Source organism: Tigriopus californicus, chromosome 10 (genome assembly GCF_007210705.1).
Source record: "Tigriopus californicus strain San Diego chromosome 10, Tcal_SD_v2.1, whole genome shotgun sequence".
In the NCBI taxonomy this organism is placed as follows: domain Eukaryota; kingdom Metazoa; phylum Arthropoda; class Copepoda; order Harpacticoida; family Harpacticidae; genus Tigriopus; species Tigriopus californicus.
In genome coordinates this window covers 2,867,915-2,883,306 of record NC_081449.1, presented here as the reverse complement: position 1 = coordinate 2,883,306, position 15,392 = coordinate 2,867,915, and the positions used below count along the sequence as shown (strand labels likewise).

General features: G+C 40.3%; 1 protein-coding gene across 3 annotated transcripts in view; it reads left to right on the top strand.

Moving 5' to 3' along the window:
- LOC131887558 (band 7 protein AGAP004871-like) overlaps positions 1–14,794 on the top strand; it is a 44,697-nt gene extending 29,903 nt beyond the window's left edge. The window contains exons 2-9 of one of the 3 annotated variants that reach the window (XM_059236171.1): positions 8,477–8,583; positions 9,081–9,153; positions 10,688–10,770; positions 11,260–11,463; positions 11,746–11,801; positions 12,227–12,305; positions 12,384–12,485; positions 13,418–13,891. In XM_059236171.1, coding sequence (XP_059092154.1) covers positions 8,477–8,583; positions 9,081–9,153; positions 10,688–10,770; positions 11,260–11,463; positions 11,746–11,801; positions 12,227–12,305; positions 12,384–12,485; positions 13,418–13,507 — 794 coding nt within the window. In that variant the 3' untranslated portion in view covers positions 13,508–13,891. Of the gene's footprint in view, positions 1–8,476; positions 8,584–9,080; positions 9,154–9,537; positions 9,621–10,687; positions 10,771–11,259; positions 11,464–11,745; positions 11,802–12,226; positions 12,306–12,383; positions 12,486–13,417; positions 13,892–14,446 lie in introns of those variants that run through there. The other 2 variants (XM_059236172.1, XM_059236173.1) reach the window with 2 other exon arrangements.
- The last annotated feature ends 598 nt before the right edge of the window (positions 14,795–15,392 follow it).

Below are 15,392 nucleotides of genomic sequence, written 5' to 3'. Positions count from 1 at the left end.
TCTTTTCCACCTTAGACGTGTTTAAAGTTACTGAGGCCTTATTGGGCTGAATACGTGTTTTAAAATTTTGGTTGGCCTATTCCTTATTCGTCATTTCTATGGCATGTCCTAAAATATCTTTAGATAATAAACCATGATGTCCAAAAAGATAAATTCATTTTTGTAATAATAGAATAATCAACTTTGCTCAACTGCAACATAAACCCAAATTATGAAGCCAAATTTGACTGCTTTGTTCACATAGCCATTCATAACTCAAAATCTCAATTTCCTCTCATTTTCTGGGCTATGATATGGCTTTTGTTCACAATTAAGGTCGTGAGAGCCAGTAACATATATTAAACTTGAGTTGCTGCCCATTCGCCAATTCTTCTTTCACACCGGATTTTGCGAAAACGTTTGAAGAGTTCACCTCTCGGTTTTAATGGTGATATATTGTGATCCAAAACTTGCTCACTGGCAATTTTCATATTTGCGATAGGGTGGTAAAAAGCCAACGTTATTCTTTTTCATTACATTCAGTTCAGATTTGTTGGGGAAGTTTTGATCTAGCCATAACTTTGCCTCAAAGTTGGTCTTGGCCTTTCCCACAGAAATTATCTCAAGTCCATGTGTGTGTCTTGTTCCCAATTGAGTAAAGGGGGATGCAAAAAGCTTTCACATGATTCGAAACTGTTCGACAAAGGGCCCGAAGGAAGTTTTCGATTTGCGATGAAGAGATACGAGAGGCTCTTTTATGAGGCTCCTGCTCCGGATATGTTTGTGGGAATCGGTGAGTTGAAAATGATGACTCGATCGGGCGGCTTTCCGACGATCAATAGCCCTCCAAGAAAGTACCCTATCAATCTTAGATCGGTTTTAAATTTGAATCCGGAGGTCTGGAAAACTGGGGAAAAATACCCATTGCTGCCACATTTCTTCCAACAGATGACATCACATCAAACGAAATCTCCCAATTTTGGAGTTGGAAGTAAATATTGGTTGTCCTTCTTCTAAGCTTATCCCCACAGAAAAAAGAAGAGGTAAAATGGTTGGTTTGGTTCTGGCACGTTTTTTTCACCTTAATGAAATGTGAATCCAAGAATAGGTCTTCCAAACAAGATCGATTGAGGACCACCTCAATAAGGAGACATAGCATTATTATTCAAAAAGATGAATTTATTATCAAAAATCATTAAAATGAAAACTATCACCAATAAAAGTGTTTTTGAGAGAACCAGCTTTTGAGAAATATTGGTCTAACAGACCTTGATTCTTCCGAATCTTCGAAATATTAGCCAATACCTGAAAGTGAGTTGATCTACAAATTCGCCTGACCTTAACACGTTGAAGGGGGAAATGCAACTGACGTTTGTTGTGAATGCGAACACATTTCGTGACCCCGCTGAATTTTTTCCTGAATAGAAATCGAAGGGAATAAAAAAAAAGTTGGACATCCATCTCTACTTACCAAATCTGGAAGATTCTTCTTGCCCTTAGAGATAAGCAATACAAGATGTCGTGGTCCAGTGAGAATTAGTTCGTTGGCTCTTGAAGACATGACGAGAAACTCTGATGTTGTTTTAGCCTGATTGGATGGGAGCGCGAGAGGAAACGATCTCGAGAGACAAGCCCAAGGGAGCGATCATTCGCTCTTGTCTGAGAGCTCTGATTTTGAAGTGATTCTGTGAAACCTCCCCAGAAAGTACGTAGAAAGGAGGTCTAGAACAAGTGTTTAGGTGAAGAAAAATGACCCAGGAGAATTGTTAACGATCCGACCTTTACGACGTTTGATGAAGTGATCAATGGACTGTTATAAATTCCATTAGCACTTGTTGGACAAAGCACATGGTACTGATGACTGATGAAAGCGTCATTTTGCAGGAAGATTCCTCAAGCTCGGGACTAGATGTTCAAGTCTAGATGATTTTTATGCAAATCTTGCTTTATGACAACCTTTGTTCTAGAATGACAGGCTGTTCATCAAGAGAGTCCCGGACTAATCCTGAACTTGCTTTATTCTCATGCCAGCGAATGGAATCCGCAACAAAATTAATGACCACGTGTCAGGAGCAGACTGCCAGATTTTCTTGAACCCCTTTTTTGTCCCCAGGAGCTAAATCAAGGCATCATTCATGGCTTCACTCGAGCCCTGTCCTTGATCCCGTGTTTATTCTAAGGCCAAGACGAATCCCTCGTGCGTGCCTGTGATGAAGACCATAAATACAACCATGGACACCAAGATGAGGAACGAGGATCGAGGATCGAGGTCGAATCGATTCGTTCCGAGGATGTCGTCCAGTCTGAACGGCAGATGAACATGTACAATTTCGAAAGGGCTCTTTCATACTTGGATCCCTCCCAAGAGATGTGTTGGATGGGGGAGGTATTAAGGTGCCTATAAGACTTTTATGAGGACCTTGGCAAGATTTTCAAATAGAGTGGAAAGCCTTTTTGATGTCCATCTCGCTTTTTTCTACTCTAAAGGCTGGCTATATCAGGGACCTGAAGTACAAAGCAGTACAGACTGCTTCTAGGTTCCTGGAGAAAGATTTAAGTTGTGTATGTGAGAATTGGACTTGTGAGTGCTTCTGATTTTCAATTCTGGTCAAATAAAGGATGGGTAGCAGGGACGTCAAAACATGCTTAAGGGTGTGCGGACTGAATTGCACTTGAAATGTTGGATCTTGCAGGTTTTTTTCCAGGAAATAATTCTTGTTTAAAAACATCTAAAATACACTTCGCCTATTTAGATTCCACTTAGTTCAGTCGATGTAGCAAAAGGTCCAAAATTGTCTCACTACGAACATTTTCAGAAAGCCAAGGTTGTAAAGTATTCATAAAAAATACGAAAGGTGCAAAATACTGTGCGTTTTCAAAGGCACTCATGGGTATTAGCCCAATAATACAGGTTTTTAGATCAATTCAAATGGCCGTGAGGAAGGCAACATTGGAGCTGTTAGGCCTTTTGCAAACCTCTTGAACTATTAGTTGGAGCCGAAATGAGTGAATCATATTCAAGATGCGTCAGAATTAGAATCATGATCTTATCTCGAGACTGAAACGCGCATCCAGTCATAAGGATCTTACCAAAAAAGCACGTCATTGGTTCTGACGATCTGAGAAATGTCAGGAAACCCTAAAACTGATTTGAGAGCAATCTCTTTGGAAACCACGCAATCTCATTTCTTTTGATGAATTTTGGTACCATTTTGACTTTGACTAAAATGAATTCTTATCTGGCAAGCTTGGAAAAGGCTCACTTTGCCAACCATAATGCGTCCTCATTCCATGAACATGAAATATCATGATGATGGATATGGAGAAGAACTGCTTCGTTTCTTCACCAAAAACGACAAATTGGCTTTTGAGAGAGATCGTAGGCTGCAAACGAAAAAGCCACGGATCAATGGATGAAAGATATCTAGTCTTCGGTGAAAGAAGTGTCGCCAAGTAGGCCATAAAAAGTTTTCTCGCCACTTCAACTTTGACAAACAAAAAGGTGTAAGAGCGCAAGAATATTCTCGGTTTGATGGAACCTAAAACTTTTTTCACGTCTCCCGATACTGCAGTCTTTGGCGATTACTCACTGGCTTTGAATTGGAAAAGGCCGTTATGATAAGACGGCGAATACGATATTTTTCCCTCGCTCCAAAGAATCTTTATAATTTTGATTCGATCGGTATCGGTTTGTCAGGACCAATCTTTCAACTCTTGATGGACCTTTGACGATTGTCATAGCAAGAATCATTTCAGGACATTACACCTTGTTTTTGCAAATGCAAAATCCAAAATTTAATGAACTACGAAATGATGTATTAGTTTACAAGAACACATGAGAAAGTATCTGTCGAACTAAATGAAGATTTCAATTCCTAGTGGTGAAACAAATCTGAATAGAAACTTGATTTGAAATTCGAAAAAAAAAATCATAAAACGTCTTTTTACCAAAGTATCTTTGGTCGCATGAATTAGTAATCACACTCATAAGAGTTACAAGTTTTTATGATTTCTCTCGCCAATAAAATCAGAATTCGAGCCTTTCCTTTTGCCTTCAAAAATAGCTATTCTAGACAATGTTCGATTAAAGGCATCCTGAAGCATAATGATCCAAGGAGGTTAATAAAGAGGCTATTAGGTAGGGAAACTGAGCTAAAATTGGCCAGCCTCTGACTTTAATGGTTTGCTCTTCACAACCAAACCCAAAAGCCAAGCCCATGAAATGGTGTATTTAATGTGCAACAACTGACTTGCTTCCATTTCCAACCAATCAAGCTCTCAGCGACTTCCTAATGTATATCATCTGGAAGATTGGGATCTTTTTGTGCTGCAAATGAAATCAGCCTGCAATAGGATCGCCTTTTTTTTGGCTCCGAACCACTTGAGATAAGGCCTCTTGGAAGCGAAATTGTCAACAGTTTGGGCTTTGCTCTCTTCGTAATGAAAATACGAGCCTTATTTGCATAGTTGGCTTTTCCCCCTCCTCCTCTTTCTACTTCGCCAAGACTAAGCCAGCCGTTTTGCGTTGAGCCCAAAGGCCGTTAATGGCCGTAGACAACATCCTTCGGGCTTTTGGGTGGTTTATTGGTAAATGGGAACGACTAATGGAACAACTTGTTCATTCGAACACTGAACTGAATCAATGGCCTTTGGTTCTGTGTAGTCCAATTGATTGTTCCACCAATGACCTACATAGTTCTGAAGTCAATTTTTCATCCCGTTTGGAACCAAAGTTTCCTTGACGTGGAAATGGTATTTGGCTAATTAAAAAGACACGAACAGATAAGCCCTTTTGTAGGTCAAAGAACGTCCCAAAAAGGTTTTCGGGTCTGGACTTTACTCTTACCAAGTTTTTGGTTGAAAAAGTCATTTCCATTGCTTCTCTGGGAGGAAGGAATGGTCTTTTTCGAGCAACCTCAGATTTCCCATTGACATCCTGGAAAAGGAGCCTTCAAAACATCTTCATTCTGAAATTGAGAGTTCCCTTCTTTTCTCTCCGATCTATTGAATTCTGGTCAAAATATCCGATTCAATCAGAAATTGGAACGCGTTCTAATCTCAAATGTCAAGTTTGTCGAGGATCTTGGTTCTCAAGCCCGCAAAAAAACCGAATGGAATTTCCATTGGAGGGAAAGACTGGGGGTTAGCAAAGAAACCCAGAAAACCGTTCGAAAAAAAGTGAGAGAATCTTGAGAATTTTAAGTGCTCTCTAAATGAAGGAAAGTACCGTAGAATGAGATGGGTAAACCGGCTCAACCTGTTCTGAGGGTCAGTTTCAAGCTTATACCTGTTCTAGCCTGCATCTGGCTCCCAAAATACTGGCTTTAATCTAAACCCCCCTCAAAGGGAAATGGGTCACCAAACGCACGGATTCGGTTTTTAACTCTAGTCAAGAGGATATCTTGGACAGAAGAAAAAATATGAAAACTCGAACTCTAAAGAAGCTGGATTGTGAATTGGCAGTCAAAAGGGTCCAATAAAAACCTCAGGTAGTCAACTTGGCCGCAGCATTCCGAAAGAGTAAAGAAACCTTGGGAGAACCATCATTTCATTCTTGCCTGAGGGTTGTCCATTCAGAGAGCCCAGGAAATCGGGGCCTGTCCTTCTGTCTCTCAAGCCTTAAAAGTATTAAAAATGTCAAGAATGTTTCGAATCCAAGATCTTTAACTAAGGTTAGGTCCAAATCAAGATCACTTTTCCAGCACACTAATATACTTCGAATAAAATACTGCAAGATTTGACCGTTACCACAATTTGAGTTCGTGTGAGCACAACTTACCTTCATGGTTGCGATTTTGATGTGGTATTAGGCCTAAAAAGAGACGCTAAAACTTTGAAGAATTGGTAATCTGGTAATGACGAGGATCCATTGGTTGAATAACATTGATCGCATTTGAGCCTCTCTTGAAGTGGACAAACCATGATAATACAAGTCGTCTAGCATCAGTTGCTACACAAAAGGAAATACGGTATTGGAACATGAAGGACTCGTGGTATCATTGGGTTCTCTAGGCTAAGACCATTTTGTTCCAATTTTGAAGGCCAGGAAGGAAGACGAGACAGAGCAGTGTCTACTACGGAATAACTACGGAAAGCCCGATGTGAAGTTATTAAACATGAGCTACTCAGTTTGTTGCGTAAGGCCAGTGGCCGTCCCAAAACTTGACATGATCTGATTTCTGCTGAGTTTTCACGTTATCCCTCTTGAAACTTTAGAAAGAGAAGGATTCGTGGTTCTGCGTCCAAGTACTTGAATGCTTTGTGCCCAAAGGCTGGAATGAAAAAGTTGCGAAGTTCCTTCCCGTTTTCCCATCTTTCGAAAACTTGCAGAAATATGATGAGGAAGGAGGTGGGGCCTGAGCCTGTGAAAAAGACAAGGACAGTTTCTTGAACGGATCAAAACTAGCTTCGAAAGCGTTTCGAACAAATAAAAATGACGCATGACAATGGCCCTTTAATGAGAATTTCCTCGGAATGCCTTCGTCGCAAAACACATTCAAATGCTATTGGAAAAAGTTGGAAAAAGAGAACGAGGATCTTCATACGTATGTATGGAGCTACAAAGCTCTATGGGCCAACAGATATGTGATAAGTTATACCTGAAGCAAAAATACAAATAGACAGAGGTACCTTTCGCATACAAAACCTTACTTGGTGATCAATAGTGAACAATCACAGCTCTTTGACTAACTTTGTCCCAACATGTTTGTTGTTTATATGCCCTATTCATTTTTAAGATCTTGCCATTTATTTTTGGTACTATTGCTTACCATGTCAAGAAATACAATCCTGAGTATTATGGCTATGGTTCAAGGTTATAATTGTTCCTTATCTTTCCTAACGAATTTGAATGGGCAGATCTGTCTAACCACGGACATCTAGAGATGTGGACTGTGAATGGAAGCCAAAATTTCGTGTCTCCTAAACCGTTCATTTTATTCCAAATAAGCACTTGAAAAGAGCACACAATCTTATTGAATAGATGAACTTGGCCAAGTTTGGGCCCAAACCTATGTATGCTTAGGGGACTCAGGAGACATGTCCGAAGTTATGTAGTAAACAATACATCAAATCTGAATTTTAAGCTTGCTCTTGGTCAGCTAAATAAGCTTTTGACAACATAACTTTGAACCAAGCCACTTTACAAGTAAATGGTATAAAAATGACCTACCTTTAATTCAAGAGGTCTACGTTTCTTCTTTTACTAATTTGATTCGAAAAGTATCTCAGAGTGGCTATGACCAAGAGCAGACCGATTTGGTCGTTCACAGTCCATATTTCTAGAAGTCCGTGGTCTAACCATTGAATGAAGGGTGGATATGGTAATGTAGATGGTTTAAATTGTGTCAAAACTTATCACAATCTTATTTCGTACCACAGCTTGGTAACCATTCAAAAATTCCAACGCTAATTTTGATTCATCATTGTGTGAAAAGAAGGCCCTTGAAAAGGAAATGAATGCATCTTCAAACGCAAAAGAGAATAAATGACACTAGTGTCATTCGCCTTCTAGGGCTTCCTAATCATCCACTTTATAACTATACCTGACCGAGCGATCATTATTTCGCTATTTAAGTTATAATCTCGAAGAGACACTAGTTCATGGCAATGTAAACTAAATGTACGCACATGTTTCCTCCAAAAGGAAAATTCGGACATATAATGAAAACCATCGAGTCAAGGATCAAAGAGCTAAAAGTGTCCTCTCATTCTTGAACTTTCCACTAGTCATCTCACTCGATATGAATCATTCCAAGAACTGTCGGTCCTATAAATTCCGTTCATAACATGAAAGTCAATGAAGAAATGGCCCCCAAACTTTTAAATCAGAATCCTTTGCAGCATTGAGGTTGCTAAGGTTTTGTGAAGGTCAGATTGGGTCCAAATATTTGTGTCTGGATTCGTCCACGGATATGTCAAAGTACAAGTGTATAGCGCTATGTGGGAACATGTTATATAAGTGATTGACTATCCTGTCGAGAAGTTTATGAGTGAATAAGCAACCAATTTTTGGAGGAGAAGATCTCGTTTGCCACTGATGATACAATATTTAGAGCGGAAATTGGAAGAGCAAGTGCAGAACACGTTGCTGACATGATGGATATGGGACGATGAGTACTCTTGTAAGTAGGACCTCTCCGCTATCCCCCAAGCATGATGGTCTCTTCCACTTACAAAGGGGTTATTTTGCTCTAACTGAGACATTTTGCCACTTTGAGTAGATTTCTCAATACAATAACATTCCATATTTAAATCAACTTTAGGACCTTGAAATATTGAAATGCTGCACGTTTTAAAAAAAAAAGAATGATACTAAAAGCGGGATTGTCAAATACGAAAAGGAAGTGTTGTTATGGAATTGTTCGCATTCAACTATCAAATATGATTCAGATGCATTTCAAACTCGAAAGATTCTTTTAGATACGATAATAATTTGCTCTCAAGTTGTTATTGATATTTTCGACCCCTATGTATATTCCATTATTATTATTTTTAGCTGACGACATCGACGTCGGGATTGGCATATGCGGATGGCTTCTTACAGCGGTCTCTTGGTTCATAGTCATTATCACACTGCCATTTTCCTTATGTGTGTGCTTCAAGGTAAGAAAGAACAAATTGTGCATTACTTTTGGGAAAAAATGTGATTTTGATCATGGTCCTCTGTACGACGAGAAGGAAGCCTGGAAAGCGGAAATATGTTCGTGATTTGCTCAATGTAAACAAAACTTTCTTTCGACATGGTTCGTTAGAGGGACACGTGTGTGCCATTCATTAGATATTTGCAATGTGTGCACAGACTTGAGGGTGTCAACAAATTGTCTCTTTGTCTGTTGTACTTCATCATAACTACTTGGAAAATGTGACAGGAAAAGATAGATATGGCCCATTTCCTGATCGATGTTTTTCCCAGTTTAACCCTTGGAGGTAAAAACGTGCAATGCTTGTAATATCTTATTCATTCAAAAATGCATATGATTGCAGGAAATGTTGGGTTGGAGTTCAACCTTCTCAAATGGGACTTGTTCAAAGCAAAGTTTTCTAATCATATCAGGAAGCTTTGCCAATCCTAGCCAACTACAAGTTTAGTCCATTTATAGGTTGTGCAAGAATACGAACGAGCAGTCATATTCAGATTAGGACGCCTTCTGGATGGCGGCTCCAAAGGACCAGGTACGTGACTTGTAATTAGTTTTGACAGACATACAGACATTGCATTGGAAAGTTAAGCAAGGGTATGAAACTGTATCTGTGTGTCTTACTTTTCTTCTAATTACTCAGCTCATATAAGAAATTACGAACTTATTTCTTTAACAAATAACATTAAATCTTATTCGAATTTTTTCAACCTTTATGCTACTAGAAGATGTTTTACCGATCATTCTCTTTTCATTGTGGTTACATGTCTTCATTTGCAAATACCTCGAGCGGCCTTTCCAATACATTGTCTTTGATCTTGACTCGTTCTCTAACCAAAAAATACGTACTTACGTACGTACAGCTAGGATATTTCTTAATTTTTCCTCTTTCTCTCTCTTTTATTAATAACCTTCAAAGGTCTCCACTTCAACCTTCCGTGCGTGGAGAGTCATGAAATTGTAGACATGCGAACTATCACATTGGGTGTTCCTCCCCAGGAGGTAGTATTTCCCATTTGAAACCAGGTTCCCTTGACGTTGTCATGCCAGTCGTTTCTCTGTGTGTTGCGTCACCACCTGTTTGCCCTCACCTCAGTCGGGAATCATTTCTTGTGCTAACTAACCTTGTCGAACACTAACGCTTTAAATATTTGATTGTTCAGTCACCTTTAAATATTGTCGGTCTCAGTCTTAACAAGCGTGTGTTCCATCTGTCTTGCGTGTGCTCAAGTGGACTCATGAGAGCTCCTTGAAATTTAGGGATCCAAAGGGCTGGGAACTTTCCAGATACAGTCCGGCTCATTTGAATTGGCTTCGGAGAAATGAGGGATTAAATCCAACATGCCCGTCTCATTATTGCTGATCAACCGGTCTCTCGAGACCTCTCTGAGGGGTTGACGAGAGAAACAAATGGCTTGTTTCCGTAACGAGTCACACTGAACGTGATCTTTCTGACCAAAAAAGCACCATCAAATGGACATAACAATGTTAAACGAAGAATGAGATTAACAAGGAAGTCACTGACCCAATCCTTTCTCAGACAGAGAGCTATCTATCCTTCTTTGACAACCTGTAGAGCTCGAAATATGCATTACCCAACAATTCATCGTTTAACTAGGCTAAAAGTAGCTCTATTAACCCTGTATAAAATAACACTTTTGAGTGTCTCCTAGCGTTCAAAACTTTCCTAGCTGTTTCTAAATGTTTAGTATCGACGTGTAGTTCGCCCTCGATGTCATCAAAGTTCAAGGAAACCAAAAAGAAAAGCATCATTCCCCATCGCAACAAAGTGCCATGCTCTGTTCCACATGTAAATACACTGGGTGCTGCCTGCTTCTCACAGACTTGCCAATCACCAAAACCATGTGGGTTCTCCGGATTTGTTGGGGAGTCTCTGTCCCCGTCCATTTCCCCTTACCAGCGTGTTTTTCTCCTCTGTCCTCTTCCGTTTCCCTCACCGTTGAGTCAGAGCCCGACTTGGTTTATTGTTGTGCACTTTACCTCACACAGCAAGTACCAAGGCTCGATCTTCAGTGATCCAACCACCCAATGCTTGTTGTGTCTTCTAGGTATATTCTTTGTGCTTCCTTGCATTGAAAGCTATCAAAAGGTGGATCTGAGGACCATTACCCTCGATGTTCCTCCTCAAGAGGTAATTGAAACAAGATTGGGTGAGTTAGGGAGGAACAACGAGGGCTAGACGGAACCCAGAGGAAATGATAAGTTTTCTGAGGGGGGAAAAGAGGCAAACAAATTTATCTTTTATTTTCGGGAGGGGATACAATTTATACATGGTATTTATTTTAGACCACTTGGGGAATAGATTCTAGGGTGCTCCAGAGGAAATTGGGGGAATCTAATTGAGGAGAATTCCAGGTTTCGGCGACCTCCCAAACGGCTGTGAAGTCACCTGAGACGCTTGATGTAATGGTTATCCCAGTCACGTGTAATAGTAGACGAGGATCTATGGATCTGTTGGTTTAAATAAGTTAAACGGCTGATTACAACAACCTAAATTGCATGAGCTCTGTATATAATCCATGTGTTTGTGCGCCTCTCTCTCGATGTCATTCCTATGAACCCTGATACAAAGAACCTTGGGACTTGGTCCATTTGATCACGTGGTCATTTTACGTGTTAGGTACTTACACGTGATTCGGTGACGGTCTCTGTGGATGCTGTGGTTTACTACAGGGTGTCCAATGCCACGGTTTCGGTGGCGAATGTGGAGAATGCCCACCATTCCACGCGTCTCCTGGCACAAACCACTTTAAGGAACATCCTGGGAACCAAGAACCTCCACGAAATTCTCAGTGATAGAGAGAGCATATCAGCATCCATGCAGGTGATGAAAACTAACGCTTACATATTAAGCGGTCTCTGCCAATGATTGTATACTGCTATTGAATACTACAAATGCCGAATGAATTCATATAAAATGAGAACCGACTTTCAGTAGCAAATGAATAATCCAAGAGCTTAAAAAAGGCTCATGTTTTTTCCGGGAAAGGCTGTCTTTCATGAAAGAACTCAAACGCATGAAACTTCATAAGCAATACAATTTTTTTTCCTTGAACCCCTCAGTTTTTATCGAAAAGCAATCAACCCTAAAAATTCATTCTCATAGTCTGCCTTGGACGAAGCCACCGAGCCCTGGGGAATCAAAGTGGAGAGAGTGGAGATGTAAGTGATGGATAAGCGGCCTTGATTTGTCTTGTCATCTAATCAAACAAGACTGCTATAGCTTAGTTGCATGATACCCCTGAATGAAATCTAAACTCGCTCAAGACACGAAAGCCAGATCTTTATCTGCTCCAATTACCATACCTGATACCTTTTTGCTTGTGGCATGTCATCATTTCTCTCGTAACATTCAAACTTGGCATTTGTTTGCGTCTATTTTTGAAATACGTACATTGTCAAAGCAATGTCCACCAAGAAGAATACTGACCTCCAAATTTAGACAATAGCAATTCCGCTTGAGTGTTGTGACATTCCGTGGTAGTAGATCATCCGATTCTCTTGTCTTTCAAGTGTAACCTCCCTTAAGTGTGTTCAACCTTAGGATATTTGTTTTCATACTCAATGCAATGTCTTAAACATCTCAGAAAGGACGTCCGCCTCCCAGTCCAACTCCAACGTGCTATGGCCGCTGAGGCCGAAGCAGCCCGAGAAGCCCGGGCCAAGGTGAGAAGGGGTCTTCACTAATTTCACGTCCTTAGAAGACTAACCATTTCATTTGTATGTGTTTGTTTCATTGTCCAGGTGATTGCCGCTGAAGGAGAGCAAAAGGCCAGTCGAGCTCTGCGTGATGCTGCAGATGTCATTACCACATCGCCGTCCGCGATTCAATTGAGATACCTTCAGGTATGGAAAGCTATGCTCATGAGTGACAGGGAACAACTCGGTCTGGAATTGACAATAAACAATAGTATCAGGTTCATATTGGACGAAGGTGAGATAGGAGGGGTGGGGGAGGTTCTGTTGTAATTCGAAGGATATTCTCAGAATCCACTCCTCAAGAATAACAAGAAGATGCTTGGAGCTTGTATGTCACATCTCGCTTTCAATACACAATTTGGCTCAAATCAGCCAGCCGTTAGCCGTTTCTTGTTGTTTATATAAGTACATAGAACGTAAAAATGTTCAACCCCCCCCGGCAATTCTATTATTTGAGATAAAGAGAAATGACGTCAAGCTTACCACAAGCATCACTTTTTCAAACTTTAGTTTTCGTCCTGCCATCTACCGGTTAAGTTGAGAGGTTCAAGTTCGACTCCAAAATCATTACCGTTGTTGGTTTACCTTTTCGCCGAAGGCTGACTTGCTTAGGCGAATCGTTTGTTCGATTCAGCTCATACATTTAAAAAGGTTTCAATTGCGTTACAACGGATGGTCTATTGCTAAAAACAGACAAAAATGTAGGTTAGGTTGTTCACCAACCCTTGACAAGATTGGAGGGAAATCTGTTCAGGAAACTTGGCTTTTTGAACGATGGATGGAGATATGTTTTGATATCGTTGACGTTTCGAAAACGTCTAAAGTAATAATGCTTTTGTCTGAGTCTCAAAAGCCTCGGTACATGATGAATAAAGCAAATGGAAGAAAGTGGAAATTCATCATAAGATGTAGCTCAGGCAAATGTAAACTGCCTCCGACAAGTGCTGATAAATCCACGATTGTGTTCAAATATCAGAATGTCCATTCCACAGGTTTCTAGTCCTCCCCTTAAATCGATGAGTCTGTCACAAGCAATTTCCAGCCTTAATCCTCGCTTTTCTTCCCTCCACTCGTTCCAGACCCTAAATTCAATATCGGCCGAGAAGAACTCAACCATTATTTTCCCGATTCCATTGGATCTCATATCCAACCTGATGAAGCGAAACTGAGTCACGAGGATTAAATTGTCAACACCAGAAGCCCAAAAGCCCGAGAGAAAGGAGAAGGCCATTCTGTTGAAACGAATTTAGTTCCCTCTCCATCCAGCCTTTCCCTTCACAATCCGAGAACCAGATCCACACTTTAAATGCCCCACACAGAGATACACACACGTCATTCTTCGATATCAATACAACAACAAACGAATGGCGGCAAAGGTTTTCATACATCATAATCAGATGCTAGAAATCAGTTAACTCGTTTGCTAATGGCATCAGATAAAGAATGTTGATTACATGATCAAATGCTATTAGACTTGTTTATCTTTTAGTTCTTTACGGTACAATCCCAAGAACATACATTTCTTTACAATATAATTCTTTACACACTCAAAATTGATTTTGTAGGAACTATTTTATATTATCCCTTGCAAACCGGGAAGTTTAAAAAAAGCCATGTTTCATCCAGGACTCCATAACATCATTCCAGCGTTTATAACGCTGATTCTGGGTTAACTTGAAGAAGACAGAGGTATGATTTCTGAGAATTGGATGAATCTACCACGACTCAATTGACAAAAGGTGTATTATGCTTTTATGATTCTCTTCAATAAGTATTTCACAACATTGCTCGCAAATACACGCTCAATTTGATTGGCATTGCTCTGTTTATTTACGCTCTTCCTTATATTAAATACGCCTACTTATTTATTACCTCATCTGGACTGCTGAAGCCAGGACTAGCGACCATTGTCATATCAAGCTTGTGTATAGACATCAAGGACCACGACCAATCTTGACGAACTAAAGTATTTTTTGACAATACCACAATGTTGTGGTGGTTTTGCATCTCAAGTGAGTCTTTTCTCTCGACTTTACCTTTAATGCTTAACTAGTGCTCGGTGCAATTGAGTCTCTCTCTAAAATGGCCCGGTTTTCGTCATTCCACAGAAAAGATGCCCGCCTACCCGAGCAACTTCAACGAGCCATGGCGGCAGAAGCTGAGGCATCAAGAGAGGCCAGAGCCAAAGTGATTGCCGCAGATGGAGAAATGAGGGCTTCGAAGGCCCTGAAGGAGGCCTCTCTGGTCATTGATCAATCGCCATCGGCCTTACAACTGCGATATCTACAAGTGAGTCACAAACATTCTTTCTAACGGCAAGAACCATGTAAAATGGATGCAATACAGTGGTTTTCTTGCATGAAAACCGATGTTTATGGGTATAGGTTGGACTCTCATCAACGCAAATGAAATACTTGAAAAAATCCTAGACTTTACATTCTCTACACTAGAGGCATGTTTTGGCTTCTCAAGACGGCAAAGCAAAACATTCGAGCTGAGACTAGGACTTTACTTAGAATGAACATTCACTCCCATCTTCGAACATTGTATTTTCCAATTGAGCCCCAAATTCCGAGGCAAGGCCTTTACCTAAACGGAAAGCAAACCACACAAGGGGAGAGTTATGTCTTAGCAACGCCCAGCAAAGTAAAATAAATGCACGAGAAGAAAGCATTGTTCTCAACCTCTCCTCAACACAGCTTGGGAAAGTAAAACACACGATAAGAAGACATTTCTCAACACAGTATGCTTCAGAGAAACAAAAATAACGATTAACAACAACTGGCTAGAGCAGCATGAAAAGGTGACCCACATCTGCAAATGGTAAATGATGAGGATAACTATTAAACCAATAAACAACGATACCGGCAATAAAGACAAAAGTGTTTAGGTGACTGTTTACCGTTTCGTGATGCGTAGGCCTTTCCCTGACTTTAACTTTATTTTGGTAACTTGATCATTAAGGAATGTTGGTGGAGACTTAGCCTCGCGCACCCCTTGCAGCCACCCTGGATATGAAGCAACTTTTGTCCAGAGAAGATTTACACTTGATAT